The following is a 15,058-nucleotide window of genomic DNA, read 5'->3' as shown; positions in this document are numbered from 1 at the left end:
TGCTCAGTCCTGCCTATACCTTTTCTGCATACCTTCCCCTGTGTCATATGTCTGGTGACAATGTGTTTGTTGGCAGTTGTTACTACTGCCACTGTCCCTTCTAGTGACTCTCCTTCAAAACCCTCTAAGCATCCTTTGCCCCTTTAGCTGCTTTTAACTGATAAGGTTCTCAAACTGGTGTTATGCACCTGCATGAAGGCTGCTTGCAGTGTAAGAGGCAGGAGGAATTGAGACCTGGGATGGGAGTACTGTCTTTCTGGGTCACTACTCTGCTTACTATGACCTATAGGACAGCTAGTATGCACTAGCTTTGGTAGAAGACCAGTGTGTTGATTGAGTGAATTAAACTTGGTTTGGGGAAGAAAAACAAACTAAACCACAAAACAGCCCAAACAAATATGTGCACATACACTATTTTGTTGCCAATATGATTGGTTTACTACTTGTTTAGCTCTTAACTACTGTTTGTTAATGTGATTAGCAGATTGATATTTATTTTTGCATAAATATGACTATCATATGATTTTTTTTTTTAATGTCAGAAATAAAATCTAATGCTGCTTAATGGCTCTCTTGTAGGAAAATAACTCCAGCTCACTAACAAGGTACAGTTTTCTGAGGGGAACTCACTGGTCTGCTCTGCATCTTCTAGTGTAGCATCTTTATAAAAATCTATCTGAAGGTCTTAACAGCCTTTATCAAATGTTTGAGGATGGCTACATCTACTGAAGAAAAACCGCCTTGTGTTGATATCAATGACGGCAGCTATTTGGCAGGAAAAAATGAGTAGCCTTCAGGTGGGGACAGGGAGGGTCCTGAACTGCACCAGCCATCCAGAAAAAGGAGTGGTAGGTGGGTAGAATGGAGTTATCTGTGTTAGAATTTGGCCAGGTCTTAAGTCTTGTTTTTATTAAGAGTATTGCTTACTTACAGTGTTTGAGAGGTGGTACTTTTCAATGTAGTTTTGTGCTTTGCTTAGCTGTGTTCATCAATATGTGGAGTAGTTATTTGGAAGATGATTCCAGGGTCACTTACCTTCCTGGCTATCAATACCAAGGTTCCTGATGCTGAACTCATCAGTAAATTCAGGGTGGTGTGAGCTTGGACAGTCATCTTGAGTTTTAATTTGGTTTCTGAATATGCAGAATAAATATGATGACGGTCACCTACTTTGAAAGCACTGTAAAAAGTCTGGAAAAATACCAGATAGGCTTTATTGAGCTTCACATGTGTGTTTAGGACAGGAGAAATACTATAGCTGTGTAAAGAATGTTTTGTGCCCATACATTTTTCTTCATCTGCTCCAACATTCATGGTTTTGAACTCTTACTCTGTTTGTTTTCCTTACTGAGCTTTCAGTTTGATATAGAAAATTTTGAATACATCGTAAACGTGGGTCCTTGGTAATGTGAGGTATTGGTTTGGCTAGAAGGATGCTTCCTGATTACTCCCTTTCTCCCTCTCATTCTGTCCTGCTTTTTCTCCTTGAGTGCCTGGTTTTCATTTTGAGTAATGTATATTTTCTGTTAAATGTCTCATTGAGCTTTCTCTGCCAAGTTGAAGATGTTTTTGGTTGTTCCCCTCCCCCCCCCCCCCCCCCCCCCCGACTTAAAGCCAAATAGCCTAGAAAATAAAGTGCTACTGACTTCCTCTACTGAATTCAGTACAGCAGTTCCAAGTGCCTTTTTTGTTTTTTGGTTTGTTTGGTTTTTTTTTCTCTTTTCTCCATACTCCAAACAAATTTTAAAATATCATGTAGACTGCATCCTAATTAAAAAAAAACTTGTCAGGAGATCTAGTATTCTTGAAGAATAAATTGTGCTTAATTGTATTGTGAAATAAAGTAGCTTAATAGTGGTGTTTGGCTGTTTGTATGTGGCTGAGATTTATTCTGTAATTGTTAAGATGTAGTACTATGTAGCACATAAAACAAGGACTCTGTCTTCCCTTACTAACATGTTCAGGATGGCTTTGTGCAGCACTGGCCCATTACATTTTTAAACTAAAAGTTTGTATTAACGATTAAACAAGTGCTGCTTTTACATCAGGCAATATCTTGTGTGGTCATGCAACTGATAGAACTTTCTTCTGTTGCATGAAAAATGAAATGGTCTTTATGAGGCTAGATGATTGGGAAGACTAAGATTGCACTTGTTAGTGTTTGCCATTTCCTTTGTGCATACCTGATTTCTTCTCTTTATCTTCATGTAATCAGCAGCTATATCCATTTCCAGGATCTAATTGAACGTAATGAAGAAAGAAGTTGGGCTGTTAAGCTTCCACATTCTCTGCTCTTTGTGCTGCTCACGGTGCTAAAAAGAGATGAGTTAACATAAACCTGAGTAGGCTGTTTAACCTTCTTTCTCTTCTGGAAATGTAGATGCAATAACATTTGCAGCTGAAAAGGCTCATTCGCAGTTTCTAATGTTTAAGGATGCAAATGAAGCATTTTGTCTTTTCTGTCGCCTGGAGGTGTTAAGCAAGGAAACAGAAAGAGGTTTCTAGGATTAGTTCCACAGATTTCTTTTATCATGTAAAAATCAAGGGTGGTTTCAATGCCAGGAAGTGAAGAAAAGCAATATGGAAACCATCCAGGGAAAACTCGTTTGCTTCTCCCTAAATTTTCTGGGTATTTGTTACTACTGATGTAGTCGAATACTCAAACTTTTTGCAGCAGAAGCAGGGCTAAGTTCCTGTGCATTGGGTGATGTGTGTGTGTGTGTAGGGGGAATGTTTTATAAGTGATGAAGCAATTCATCATTGACGGTGATGTGTCATACAAACTACTGTAGATTCAAGTTTCATAGTTCGTATTTGAGAAATGCTTATAAAAATATGGATAACTCAGTATTCATTTGGGTCCTGGGCAAAACCAGAAAATATGTAGACCATATGAAGCTTTAAACTGCTCAGAGTGAAATAATCAAGTGAAACTTCAGCTTGATGGTCAGATACAAAGCGAAAACTTCTAAGTTTAGAGCCCCAGAGGTGGTACTTGTTCTTCAGTGTTTTGTAGCTTTGAGTCCTTGGAAAAAGCTGCTTCTGTGCTTTTCACTTGCAAAGATATGACCTAGAAGCTGAATACTGATTTTTTTTTTTTTTTTTTCCCCACTTAGGAATATAATAGACACTATGAAATGTTTGGTTAATGAGACTTTATTTTAAACATGCAAGCACATTTACCATTGTACGTGTAATCTATGATAGTACAAGTTCACAACTTGTAAAGGAAGGCGTCTGCAAATTACAAAGTCAGAACTGTAAAAATCAGGCTAAACTTACCATTTCTGTGGAATTAAAGAGGAGGTGACTTGAAAGTTTGTTTAAAAGCTATTTTCTGTGCAGCATTTGTGCTTAAGTTGGTGCTGACCATCTAAATTTCTTCTGGCAGCTCCCTGGTGCTTAGGCAGGAAGTCATGCACTTTTGAGAGGTGCACGGTTTTTTGGGACAGTGAAGTTAAGTAACCTTAGATTGTGTTTATACTGGTTCAGCAACTGTGCCTTTAGTGTAAGCTGAGCTTGAGAGTAGTCTAACAGATTGATCTCTCCTTGCCTCCAATATTTAATATACATATACGACATTTTGAAAAACACAAATATGCTTATCTCTAAATGATATAGAGATGTATGTTATTCCTGCATTTTCTTCCTAGCCTGCTTTAGATAAGGCATATTTCAAGCCTGAATAAGACTGTTTTTATTTGGTCCTTCAGGAGTTTGTCTGGTCATACTGATAACTGATTAATCTATTTTCATGGCTCTGCATAGTTTAAACTGTAGTTTGGAGACCAGTGTGAACAGATTGACACCGGGATTAAATAGAACGGACAGTATTTCTTAGAATAATGGCTTAAAGGGAGCTTGTTAACACATCTCCCTCCCCATGGCAAAGGTTGAAACTGACATCTGTGTTCATTTTTTTCCCAAATAAATTAGTGTATTCTAGTTTTCAGATTTTTGGTGTTGCTGCCCAGCAATCATCTTTTTTTTCTTAAGTCAGTGATTGTGAAAATGCTTTAGTGTTCTTTGAATTCAGTTCTAAGTGAGACAGACTTCTTGCAGCTGTGTTTAATTTCAGGTAAGGCTTTTTTTATTTGGTAGCTTTTCCTTTTCTAAAGAAATATTTCCAGTGTATCACTTGCTTTTACCAATTTGGTGGCCTTCTATGATGGGGCTACGAAACTGATGGATAGGGGCAGAGCAGTTGGCGTCATCTACCTGGATTTGTACAAAGCGTTCGACACTGTCCCACATGACATCCTTGTCTCTAAATTGGAGAGACATCAATTTGATGGGTGGACCACTCGGTGGATAAAGAACTGGCTGGATGGCCGCACGCAAAGAGTTGTGGTCAATGGCTCGATGTCCGGCTGGAGACCAGTAACGAGTGGTGTCCCTCAGGGATCGGTGTTGAGAGACCAGTCTTGTTCAACATCTTTGTCGGTGACATGGACAGTGGGATTGAGTGCACCCTCAGCGAGTTTGCCAATGACACCAAGCTGTGTGGTTCAGTTGATACGCCGGAGGGAAGGGATGCCATCCAGAGGGACCTTGACACGCTTGTGAGGTGGGCTGATGCCAACCTTATGAAGTTTAACCATGCCAAGTGCAAGGTCCTACACCTGGGTCGGAGCAATCCCAGGCACAGCTACAGGTTGGGCAGAGAAGAGATTCAGAGCAGCCCTGCGGAGAAGGACTTGGGGGTGTTGGCTGATGAGAAAATGAACATGAGCCGGCTTCAGTGTGCGCTCGCAGCCCAGAAAGGCAACCGTATCCTGGGCTGCATGAAAAGGAGCGTGACCAGCAGGTCGAAGGAGGTGTGATCCTGCCCCTCTACTCTGCTCTCGTGAGACCTCACTTGGAGTATTGTGTGCAGTTCTGGTGTCCTCAACATAAAAAGGACATGGAACTGTTGGAACAAGTCCAGAGGAGGGCCACGAGGATGATCAGGGGGCTGGAGCACCTCCCGTATGAAGACAGGCTGAGAAAGTTGGGGCTGTTCAGCCTGGAGAAGAGAAGGCTGTGTGGAGACCTCATAGCAGCCTTCCAGTATCTGAAGGGGGCTATAGGGATGCTGGGTAGGGACTCTTCATCAGGGACTGTAGTGACAGGACAAGGGGTAACGGGTTCAAACTTAAACAGGGAAAGTTTAGATTGGATATAAGGAAGAAATTCTTTACTGAGAGGGTGATGAGGCACTGGAATGGGTTGCCCAGGGAAGTTGTGAATGCTCCATCCCTGGCGGTGTTCAAGGCCAGGTTGGATGAGGCCTTGGGTGGCATGGTTTAGTGTGGGGTGTCCCTGCCCATGGCAGGAGGGTTGGAACTAGGTGATCTTAAGGTCCTTTCCAACCCTAACTATTCTATGATTCTATATACTTCTATTAGAGGCAGTGAGTACAAATATTGAAAATGGCACAGTATAGTGTCACAGGTGGTAACATAGCTTTTGTGGTGGGTCTGGCCTCTTAATGTGGTGTGTTTTGGAGCCAAGTGACAGTAAGTTTTTATTTCAAAGTAGAGCTTGACACAAGTAATGAGGTCTGGCAGGCTAGGCAGCACAGTTCTTCACCACCACCTCCTTCCTCTTGCGAGTTGCACTGGGCTCTGTCACTTCCCCAGTCACCAATTAACTTTTTCTTTCTGAGGCTAACTGTTATCACGGTTGCCTGCCTGCTGCTTATGCAAGTCAAGGTGATTGTAACACTCCATCTCTTTCCCAAACCTTCAAACAAAAGGCAAACCTCCAAAAATAACTATAGTAGCCAAAGGCAGGTCTAATCAGAGAAGAGTAGGATGCTACAGTGCTTCCCCCTGTAGCTTATTTATCTATGTGCTTATATCACCTACTGTATTCACTTAAGAGGTGCTGTGCTGTTTTGTCCAAAGCCTGCACAGGCTGTAGTTTACTTTTCTTCAGCATGGCTGATTTTTTAAAATACTTGTTCTTATGAAGGATGCTACTGTACCTGCAAATGCTGTCTTTTCTCTTGTGTGTGTATGTAAATGTGTGCATGTTCTTAAGATCTTTTGGCTTTAAAAGTTCTGTTTATTTCATTCTAAACAAGATTGAAGGGACAGTTCAGTTATTTGTTCTGCTTGGTTATTTTCCAGGTTGTTTAAAACTCTCTTAGACCTCCCTTTTGCTGCCAACTCTGCTTCTCAGCCCTGCATTTAGCTGGTGTGACTTAGAGGCTTTTTAGCCCAGCTAGCTATTCCGGTCATCCTTGAGCTGTGCTGTCTTGCTGCTCTCCTTTGCATGTGGCTGCACGCAGCTTCATGTACAGGTCTGTTTCCTTCTGGTGAGCTGTCAGCTGTGTATGGGAGACTGTATTTGTGGAAGATTCCAGTTTTTTCTGGGATTCTGCTACTGTTTGTGATTACCAGACTACTTATGCCTCTTCCTTTCCCCATTGGACCTGCCTCCTTGACTGGCTGTATGTGAAGAGAGCAGAAAAATTAAGGTGGTCACTCCATAGCATGACAGTGGAAGAATTAATTGGCTGCATGCAAGTATTTCATGGAAACCTTTTCCAGATCTCCCTGTGAAGAAAACGAGAGGGTTGAGATAAAACCATGTTGATAAACAGATCTATGATAACAGTTTCTACTGCAGTTCTTATCTGTAGACCTTCCTTCGTAATCTCATTCACCACTAAGTTCTTAAGTGTGGTAAGTTGTTACGCACACTTGCTAATCTCGCTGTTATCTATCTGTTCTGTTGCAACAGAATTTTGCTTCTGTTTGTCTTCTGCCCCTAAGTTGTTCTACTACTTGACAGCTTGTGCCAAGGAGCTCATTCAAGCAGTGGCTTTGATGCTTGAAACTTCAGCCATTCTGTGATTCAAACAGTGCTCTTCAGAGAACCAACAACATGCTTTATTTTGAAACAAATCTTAAAACAGTAAATGCAGACTTCAACACAAAAGCAGGCTGATATGGCAACATGCAGTACCTCCCCACTTGAGAGTTTGAGTGTGTGCCTTCCCCCAAAAGAATGTTCTCATTCCTTGTTGTGTGCTCCAGCAGCTTATGTGGGCCTTCTTCCAATACCCATTAAGCTTCTCTGTTTAGCTAGTTTTAACTCACAAAAGCAGTGGAAAACACTTCTAACAAAACAAGGCCATTGTCTGCCATGTTGGTCAGCTAGGTCATCTGAGGAGTGACAGAGCCTGCCTTAGAGATTAGATAGGACTATGGAAAGGTATGTGCAGGAGGAGGTGGTAGAATGGGAAAAAGTAACCATATTGGCTCAGTTACTTCTCTGGAGACTCCTGACAGACTGCAGCTCTGATCCTACCCAGCCAGCAGTGCTGGGGTTAAACCCTTTTCTCCTGAGTGAATTACTGTTACTGTCTACCAGTAAGTAACACCCTGACTTTGGGTGATTGTGAAAACACCCTATGTAAGTCTGAGAACACATGATTCAGTGCCTGTATGCAACTGATCATTTGGGTTCTCCCATGAATTTCATGAGCTTGTTTAAAACCAGCTCTGCTTATGTAGGAAAGTTTATTTTCAATAAGGTAGAGCAGGTACAATTGCACCTGAGATCTCTGCATCCTCTCAGCCATTTATTCCTCAGAGGTGGGAAACATTTTCTACAATAGCTGTTTCAGGTAGCAGGGAACGAACAAGCACAAAGCCTGCATTATTGCCATTGCTTCTGTGTGGTAAGATAATTATAGGGACTCTTGCACCTGGAAGCAGCTGGGCACTTGGAGTGTGTTTTGCTGCGTTAGTGTGCTGTGAGTGGAAGAATCCCCTCACAAAATGATCCTGAAAGAAGAAACACAAGATTCTTAAAGCTGTGTTTTCGTGCGTGGCATACCTCCTTGTTGGTTGGAGCTGCTCCTGTTAAGCTGGTGTTACGTGCAGATTCAAATATCTTGGCTTGCATGAAGACACCAAGAAGTGTGTTTAATTGTCCATAACTAATGTGGTAAAAAGTAGAGGAAAAGTTTTAGTATCACTTGTTTTGTCTAAAGCTGGATTGGAACTCTTCAGTCATTTCCTGCAGCACTGAGAGGCCTGGCAGTGAGCTGGCTGGTTTGCCACATATTCATAAGCCCACAGAAGAGAAAGGAGCTAGTGTGTATGAAAGTTTATTATTCAGTTTTCCCTCCTTCATGCTCTATCTTTAGTTCTGCTGTCACTTAGGCTGAATCCACTGCTGACTGCATAATACAGTAATCGTGAGTCTCTGAGTTCAGAATTTCCAGGAGGAGAGGCCAAAGAATTTCCTCTTCTAAGATCGGTCACTTCGAACAAGAGTTTATAAGATGGACGGGTCCTTTCCAAACATTGGGAATATGATGATTTACACTAGCATTGATCTGTTTGGCCCACTCTTTTCCCAGAGCAGTCAGGTGTGGTTGACAGAATGTGAAGGTCTTGAATGATGTGACTTATTTTTTTAGCAAGATTTGCAAGAGTTTGTTTAGTAGTGTCTTAAGCTGACAAAGGTTTTGGTGAGCTTAGCTAAAGTTAGTTGGAAGACATGTCAGAGAATACATACCTTTTCTGTGTAAGAGAGTTAGGCATAGTGGCTGGAAACGAGGGGATCCCCCTTAGTTTGTAACTTATCTTTGATTTGTGGATGTTGCACTATGCCAAGTTACCTGGTTTCGGGTGTCTTGTGATACTGCATTGAGTTAAACTGTTTTGTTTCATATTTTGTTGCTGGGAAATAACTGGATGCTCCAATTAAGTAACCATATAGGGGAAAAGCTGATGAAACTAAGCTGCTGCTTGCTCGCAATTGAAGAGCAGTTCTGTGTAAGGTACAAAGGTTCAGAGTAGTTAAAGCCAAGAGGTGCAGTTGTAAATTTTGGATGTTAAAAGCATACATTAAAAAAAAAACAAAACCAAAACCCAACAAAGATACAGGCTGTACTAGGTGATGTTTGCATTAGAGTAGTGTGAATCTGCTGCACATCATCTAGTACTTAATTTTTAATAAGTAGTATTGGTTGTATCCATGGGGAATATTACAGCTCTACAAGATTCATGTAACAAATACAGCAGATTCACTTCTTGAAAGTCCTCGGGATGTTCCTTCTCTAGTGACTCATGAATCTCTCCTGAATGGTGCTGTTCTTTTCTTATCCTACTACCTACTTGGAGTGGAGTGAACAGGGCACTTAGGAAGTCTATGCCACAAGTGAGAGGAGACAGTAAGTCAAGCAAGAAGTCCCCTACATGCCTTTCACTGGCTATGCTATGAGCATAATTCCTGTCCTCTCCTGTGACCTTTAGTTTGAGTGAAGGTTTTCTTATTTTCTGACAGAAGAAGATCAGAGGAGGAAGAGAAATAGTGTAAGAGTAGCATATTAGACTGCAAACTGAAGTCTTGGATGGTCTGCCAGGGCAGCAGAAGTTTTGGACCTGCTATTTTTGAGCTCTGGATATCCCAGTTTTTTGATGTTTGACTTTGAGAAGAGAGTGGGGAGGGGAAGTAATACATGGTAAAGTTTGAAGTGCAAATGGCAATGTAATGGCAAAAACCGTAGGAACAAGGTGTTTAGGTGTGATACAAGATGGATGGTATAATCTCTAGGTGCCAGGTCCGTAAGTGAACCCTTTCCACAAAGCTTTTTGAGACAGAAATACAGTATGACAGAGGAGAACTCTACCCTACTTCAGGTGTATGCAGGTACCTATTTAAAGCTCTCCTCTAAAGAGACAATGAAGTATCACTTTTCAGGTTGTAACTTCTTGTTGTTCCTGAAATGGTCAGCTCCAGACTTTGTCACTATTGTTTCAAGTATCAGCTCCTGCTTCTTGTTTCCTTTCTTCTTAAAAAAGTGAATTCCTTCAACATTCAGATCCTTTGGCACTGTAATATTAATAGAGGTGCACCCTTGTATTGGTTTTCCTATCTCCTCCTTCGTTTTGCAGTCTTCCCAACTTTGTGTCTGTAAGACAACTCTTCATCAAATCAGTATTACTGTATTGCAGAGCTAATAAGTCTACTGTAGTAGGGAAGAAGTAGGCTGAGATAAAACCCCAGATGGTTCATTGTGAGTTGAAGCTAGCAAGTCTTTGATATAGCTGAACTGATGCTCTGCGTTTGGTTTGGGTGTCTTTGCACTGAGCTTCCTGGTGTGTCTGAAATGCTTACCTGATCTTTCCTCTGTTATCTGTAGCACCCTGTTGGCTAGGATGATGGAAAGTTGTCTATGCAGAGTTTCTGCTATTACACTCTTCCTGCTAGGAAGCTGCTCACAGTGAAAACAGTGACTCTCAAGCATATTGGGAGCTCTCAGATCTTATAAGATCGTGAATAGGATATTGTTCCCCAACTTCAAAGATGTATTTTTCCTATGTCTGTTCTGTGATCATGTACTACTACCACATGAACATGCAAAGCATCAGGAAATTTCTTTTTATTGTCAGTGACTATAACTATCTGGCAAGCCTAATATGTGCAGTATGAGTGTATGTCAGAGAGACATTAGTATTAAGACACAAATTCTGATAGAAGAAATTAAATGATTGCCATTGCGTTAGTGTTGGTATTAACTAAACTGCCCATTGGCTGGGAACAAGTTGTTTTTAAGCGTTTTACAAATGTCTTGGAACTGGGCAAAAAAGCACTGATTAATGAAACAGTTGGAAAAAATTGTGGAAGGTTAGTATGCTTATTCATTTGACGGGTTTTTGCCTATGGTTTAAAAGACATCAAGTTGCCTGAAACATTCATGTACTCACTGATACATCAGTAACATTCAGTGAAACAGTTCAGTTAGAATTACCTTTTGCTTGGTATAGTACTGATCCTGGAAAGGTTTGAAAAGATGTCTGTGTACTTGATTGTTAAAGTCTGTTGCTGGCATAGAGAAAGAGAAGGAAAAATGCAGTTCAGTGTTCCACTTACCTATTAAAGTACTGAAGTATAAAAGTGTTTTATGTTAATGTATTTCCACATTAGTGTTGGAAAAGAGAGTTGCCTGAAAGAATTGTGGAGGCATTGTTTTACTTCCTACCTTATTTTCAAGATCTTTCAATCTTGAAGTCTGAGTAAGAGATTGCACTTTCATTTTGATGCTTCGTCAAGGTTTGGTTTTTAGGAATGCATATGGGAATTTTAAACTGCATTACAGCTTAGGCAGCATGTCTTTGTAAATCACTCATGGCTGTTTTAATGATGAATTAACTAGCCTCTGTTTTCTGAAGGGATATTTCTAACTTTCAAGGTGGAATACTTACACTTGCAGCTATTTTTCTTCAGCCTGGCTTTGATTTATACAAATGCTAATTATAGGGGCTTTGAATCTGTGTGTATACATAGTTTCACAAGGTCATACACATTTTTAATGAACTGGCTGAAATGTTGCTTATATATTGCTAGCTTGTTATGTTGAAAGATCACTGTCTTCTAAATGTTTCATTAATAAGTTCAAAAGAGGAAAAAACAATAGCAGTACCTGTGTATAGCTGAGTTTTAGTTTTGTCTCCTAAAATTTTACCTCCATTGTCTTTGCAGGCATCAGAAGGTGTCACCTTCATTGGACCTGACACACATGCCATTCAAGCTATGGGAGACAAGATTGAAAGCAAATTGTTAGCCAAGAATGCAAAGGTCAATACAATCCCTGGCTTTGATGGAGTAGTCAAGGTGAGAAATCATTTAATTACTGTCTGCCCACTGTAGGAACAGTGTTAAAACTGAAGTACATGATTGAAGATCTGATGCAGAATGTAATTACAATTTCAACTTCTTTTTCAGTAAGATGTAATTAAAAATGAGGTACAGGTTTTTTACTAGCAAGAGAGTTTTGGAGAAGAAAAGGAAGTACTTCATAATAAATGATGTATTAAGGACTTTCTGTGAAATCTCTAAAAATGTTTTGCTTTAAGTTTAACATGTGGACAGGTAAATGTGTTAAAGTATCAGCTGTGGCTTCAACTCTCTGCACATCTCTGCATTTCTCAGTTTGTCTTGTTGGTCAGGATTTTGACAGCCTAAATTAACAGTGAAGTTTGTTATATTGTATGAAGTTTCCATGTTATGGTCTCTGCTGATTGTGTAGATTTCAATGTGTTCCAAAACTTGGGGTGAGGGTGGAGAGAAGGTGGCTCTTTGTTGAAATCTGCAGCTCGTGTTCTTCCTGAGGTTTTAGAAGGAATGATTTTCAACAGTTTTCTAAAGATATTTTTGTTGTTTCTTCATATTTTTAAGGTGAAATAAAGTATGTCTTGGTTTTTGTTTATTTTCTGCTATAGTGATTAAGGATTGGGCTCTTAAAAGCTTTGCCATGTGCCTTTATGTATTGTCTGTGTTAATGTAGGTAAATAAGCTTTTTTCCTTTTATTTTACCTTTGTTGTATGCGCCTAAAACTGATGTATTAGAAACCATTGACCTCCTGGATTGAAAATTTTTATGCTTGACACCTCAAGTTAGACTTTATTTTAAAAATAAAATTTAAGTAAAGCTTGGAGTTGCATGTTTGTTTCAACAACACTTTAATGTAGTGAAGGGAAAGCTTTTCAGGTTTTATTTATGGCAATTGATATTGACCTCTGGTTACATAAATCTTATTTACATGATGAAATAGGAAATTCAAGATAATTGGGGACAACTGAATACATTGATGGAATACAGACTGTATTTTAAGGAGTAACATACACCAGGATGATGGTGTTCAGCGTTGTGTCAGCTAAGTTGGATTTTGAACTCTGTTAGGAGGGAAGAAACCCCCAATCAAACTAAATGAGAAAGGCAAATAGAGTGCAAAGGGGCTTAGCCTCCACAAAATTATTTGTTCTGATGAGGATGCCTGGAGAACTTAGCTAGTAGAGAGCGAAAAACCAGAGACTTCATAGACATTGCCAATGTTGTTCCCATCAGAAAGGGGAGATGAAAATATTAGGTTAACCAGTGCTTTGGTTTCCACTTCTAGGAGATAAAACTTCTGTTAATTGGTATTCTCATCCTTGCTGTGGATCTAAATATGTGCCTGTGTTTGTTCTCTGATCTCCTTCCTGTGATAATGTCTTTTGCTTGATGAATACCTAAGTAATTAAGTCATACAGGATGCCTGATCTTTGGTTAGAGCTTGATGTGCTATTTTGCCAGTGCAGACTAAGAAGGCCAAAGCTGTATGATAGCAGGTACAATCAGAAGAGCAACACACAAGGAATTGAAGACTGTGTAGGATTTCTGCCATTCTGTGGGAAACCTGTTTGGTCACAGAGTTATGAAGCTTTCAAAATCTGAGGGCTCTTTCTGTTGAGAAATGAAATTTTTAAACGTCCTTGGAAGGAGTTAAGTGTCTGCTTGATATTTGAGTTGATTAGAGGTGGCTTCATCTTTATAGTGGAGTCTTAATAAAGCTGGAAGAAAACTGCATTCATGCCTCTGACTATGTCAGAAGTTAAGAAAGATCAGTTGCACATACTCTTTGTGGATGAATAGTTAAAGTGGACACAGAGTAACAACTTCTAGTGATTCATTATTCAACTCAGGGCTGCACTGAAAATCTTTGTTACTTGAAGAGTTGTCTTTATACAGCACTTGTTAAATAGTGCTAGAGACACATAGGTCCTTCATGAATAAAGGGTGTTTTAGCCCTGTTATTTGTATTGCTTAGTACTTACACATGGTAGACGCTGGAGTTGCTAAGCTTTTGTAATAACATATTGGAGAAGCTGCATGCAGGAAAATTCCCAGTGAGTAGAAATAAAATTAGAAATTTAAGGGAAGGAAGCCCTTGAACAGTACACTTAAGGACCTGAAAGGATTGAAGAGGACAATGCTCAACATAAGACACAACTGGCTGTTCTCATTTGGAGAACACTAGCAAATATGAAACTGAAAATGGAAAGACATGGAGTGAGAGTGGAGAGGGTAGTTGGTTTGACAAAGAGTAATTTTCTCCCTGGTTCAGTTTGAGTTGGCTGGGGTAAGAGTTTCTGCACAGGCAAGAAACCTGAGTGTGGTTCTGTCAGCTAGAGAGCCAACAAAAGCATTCAAAGGTAGCTAATTTCAAAATCTGTAACTACAATTAACTTCCTAAAAGTTTGGAAGAGATAAAATTGGTAGAGATATAGTGGTGAACAGTCTTAATCAAAAGAATTGATGTTAATCCACATGAGCAATGGCTATACTAAATTTATTGCTGAGAAGATGTAATGTCTGTAAATGAGTAAAGAGGAATGAGTGACAATAGGAAAATGAAGGCTGAGTAATGAGTACAAGGAGATATCTTGGTGAAAAACTGGCAAAGGAATGGCAAGGGAAGAAAGATTTTTATGTTGTTTTACCATGTATGGCCAGTTTGGTTTCATGAGTGGTAGAACGCAGCTGGATGTAGATCCAGAAGATTAATGTTTCTGGGTGTCTGTTTAATTTCAGTGATATCAATAGACACATTGGGGGTTTTCAGCAAGGCTATGAATTTACTGTATTAAAGTTTCGGGTATCTGGCTGTGTTCTTGCGTTGAGGTATTGACATTGATATTAAATTATCACTACATTAGTGGAGAGGCTGTTGAAGTCTAGGCATGAACTGAAGGTTCTCTAAGCCCAACACCCTCAGCCATGAAAATTGTTATGTAGTTCTTTTATAATTAATACAATGTTTTACAGCTCCATGAGTCTCTTAAAAAGCTTTATTCTGGCATTCCTCTACATCAGAATAGTTTTGCTTTTTTGTCTCCACCTGCTGGTACCTGTAAGAGGGGCATGTACTTGAATTAGGTTAGAAATGCTTATGCTAAATGAGTATTTTATGTCTTAATGAAATCAGCCGTTTGTAAAAACACTATGACATCATTTTATAACTCTTATGATTTTTATAAACTTCTACCATTACTTGAGCATTTTTATTTGTACAATAAAAGGTAGTGCTAAAATTATATATTTCTTTACAGTCTCCGGTTTATTTTGGGAAAATGGTAGTGTAGCTTGTGTTTTTGGAGGAAACAGCAGTAAATAATTGAGGACTTTTGCTTTTTTAAAAAAATAGTTTAAAATGCTTTTAGTACCAGTGTGAGTTTGTATATTTTGCACATACTGACTTGTGTGTTATGCAGTGTCACAGCATTCAGTTTT

General features: G+C 39.6%; 1 protein-coding gene across 1 annotated transcript in view; it reads left to right on the top strand.

The window, feature by feature from the left end:
* Positions 1-15,058, top strand: part of PCCA (propionyl-CoA carboxylase subunit alpha) — a gene marked incomplete at both ends in the record, with an annotated part of 276,300 nt that overhangs the window by 60,422 nt on the left and 200,820 nt on the right. Inside the window, one exon of the mRNA XM_080612857.1 lies at positions 11,488-11,619. Coding sequence (XP_080468983.1) covers positions 11,488-11,619 — 132 coding nt within the window. The remainder of the gene's footprint in view (positions 1-11,487; positions 11,620-15,058) is intronic.

Source organism: Psittacula echo (assembly GCF_963264785.1).
Source record: "Psittacula echo genome assembly, chromosome: 3".
Classification (NCBI taxonomy): Eukaryota; Metazoa; Chordata; class Aves; order Psittaciformes; family Psittacidae; genus Psittacula; species Psittacula echo.
The sequence above is the reverse complement of the archived record's forward strand: the minus strand, read 5'-3'. Positions and strand labels throughout refer to the sequence as shown.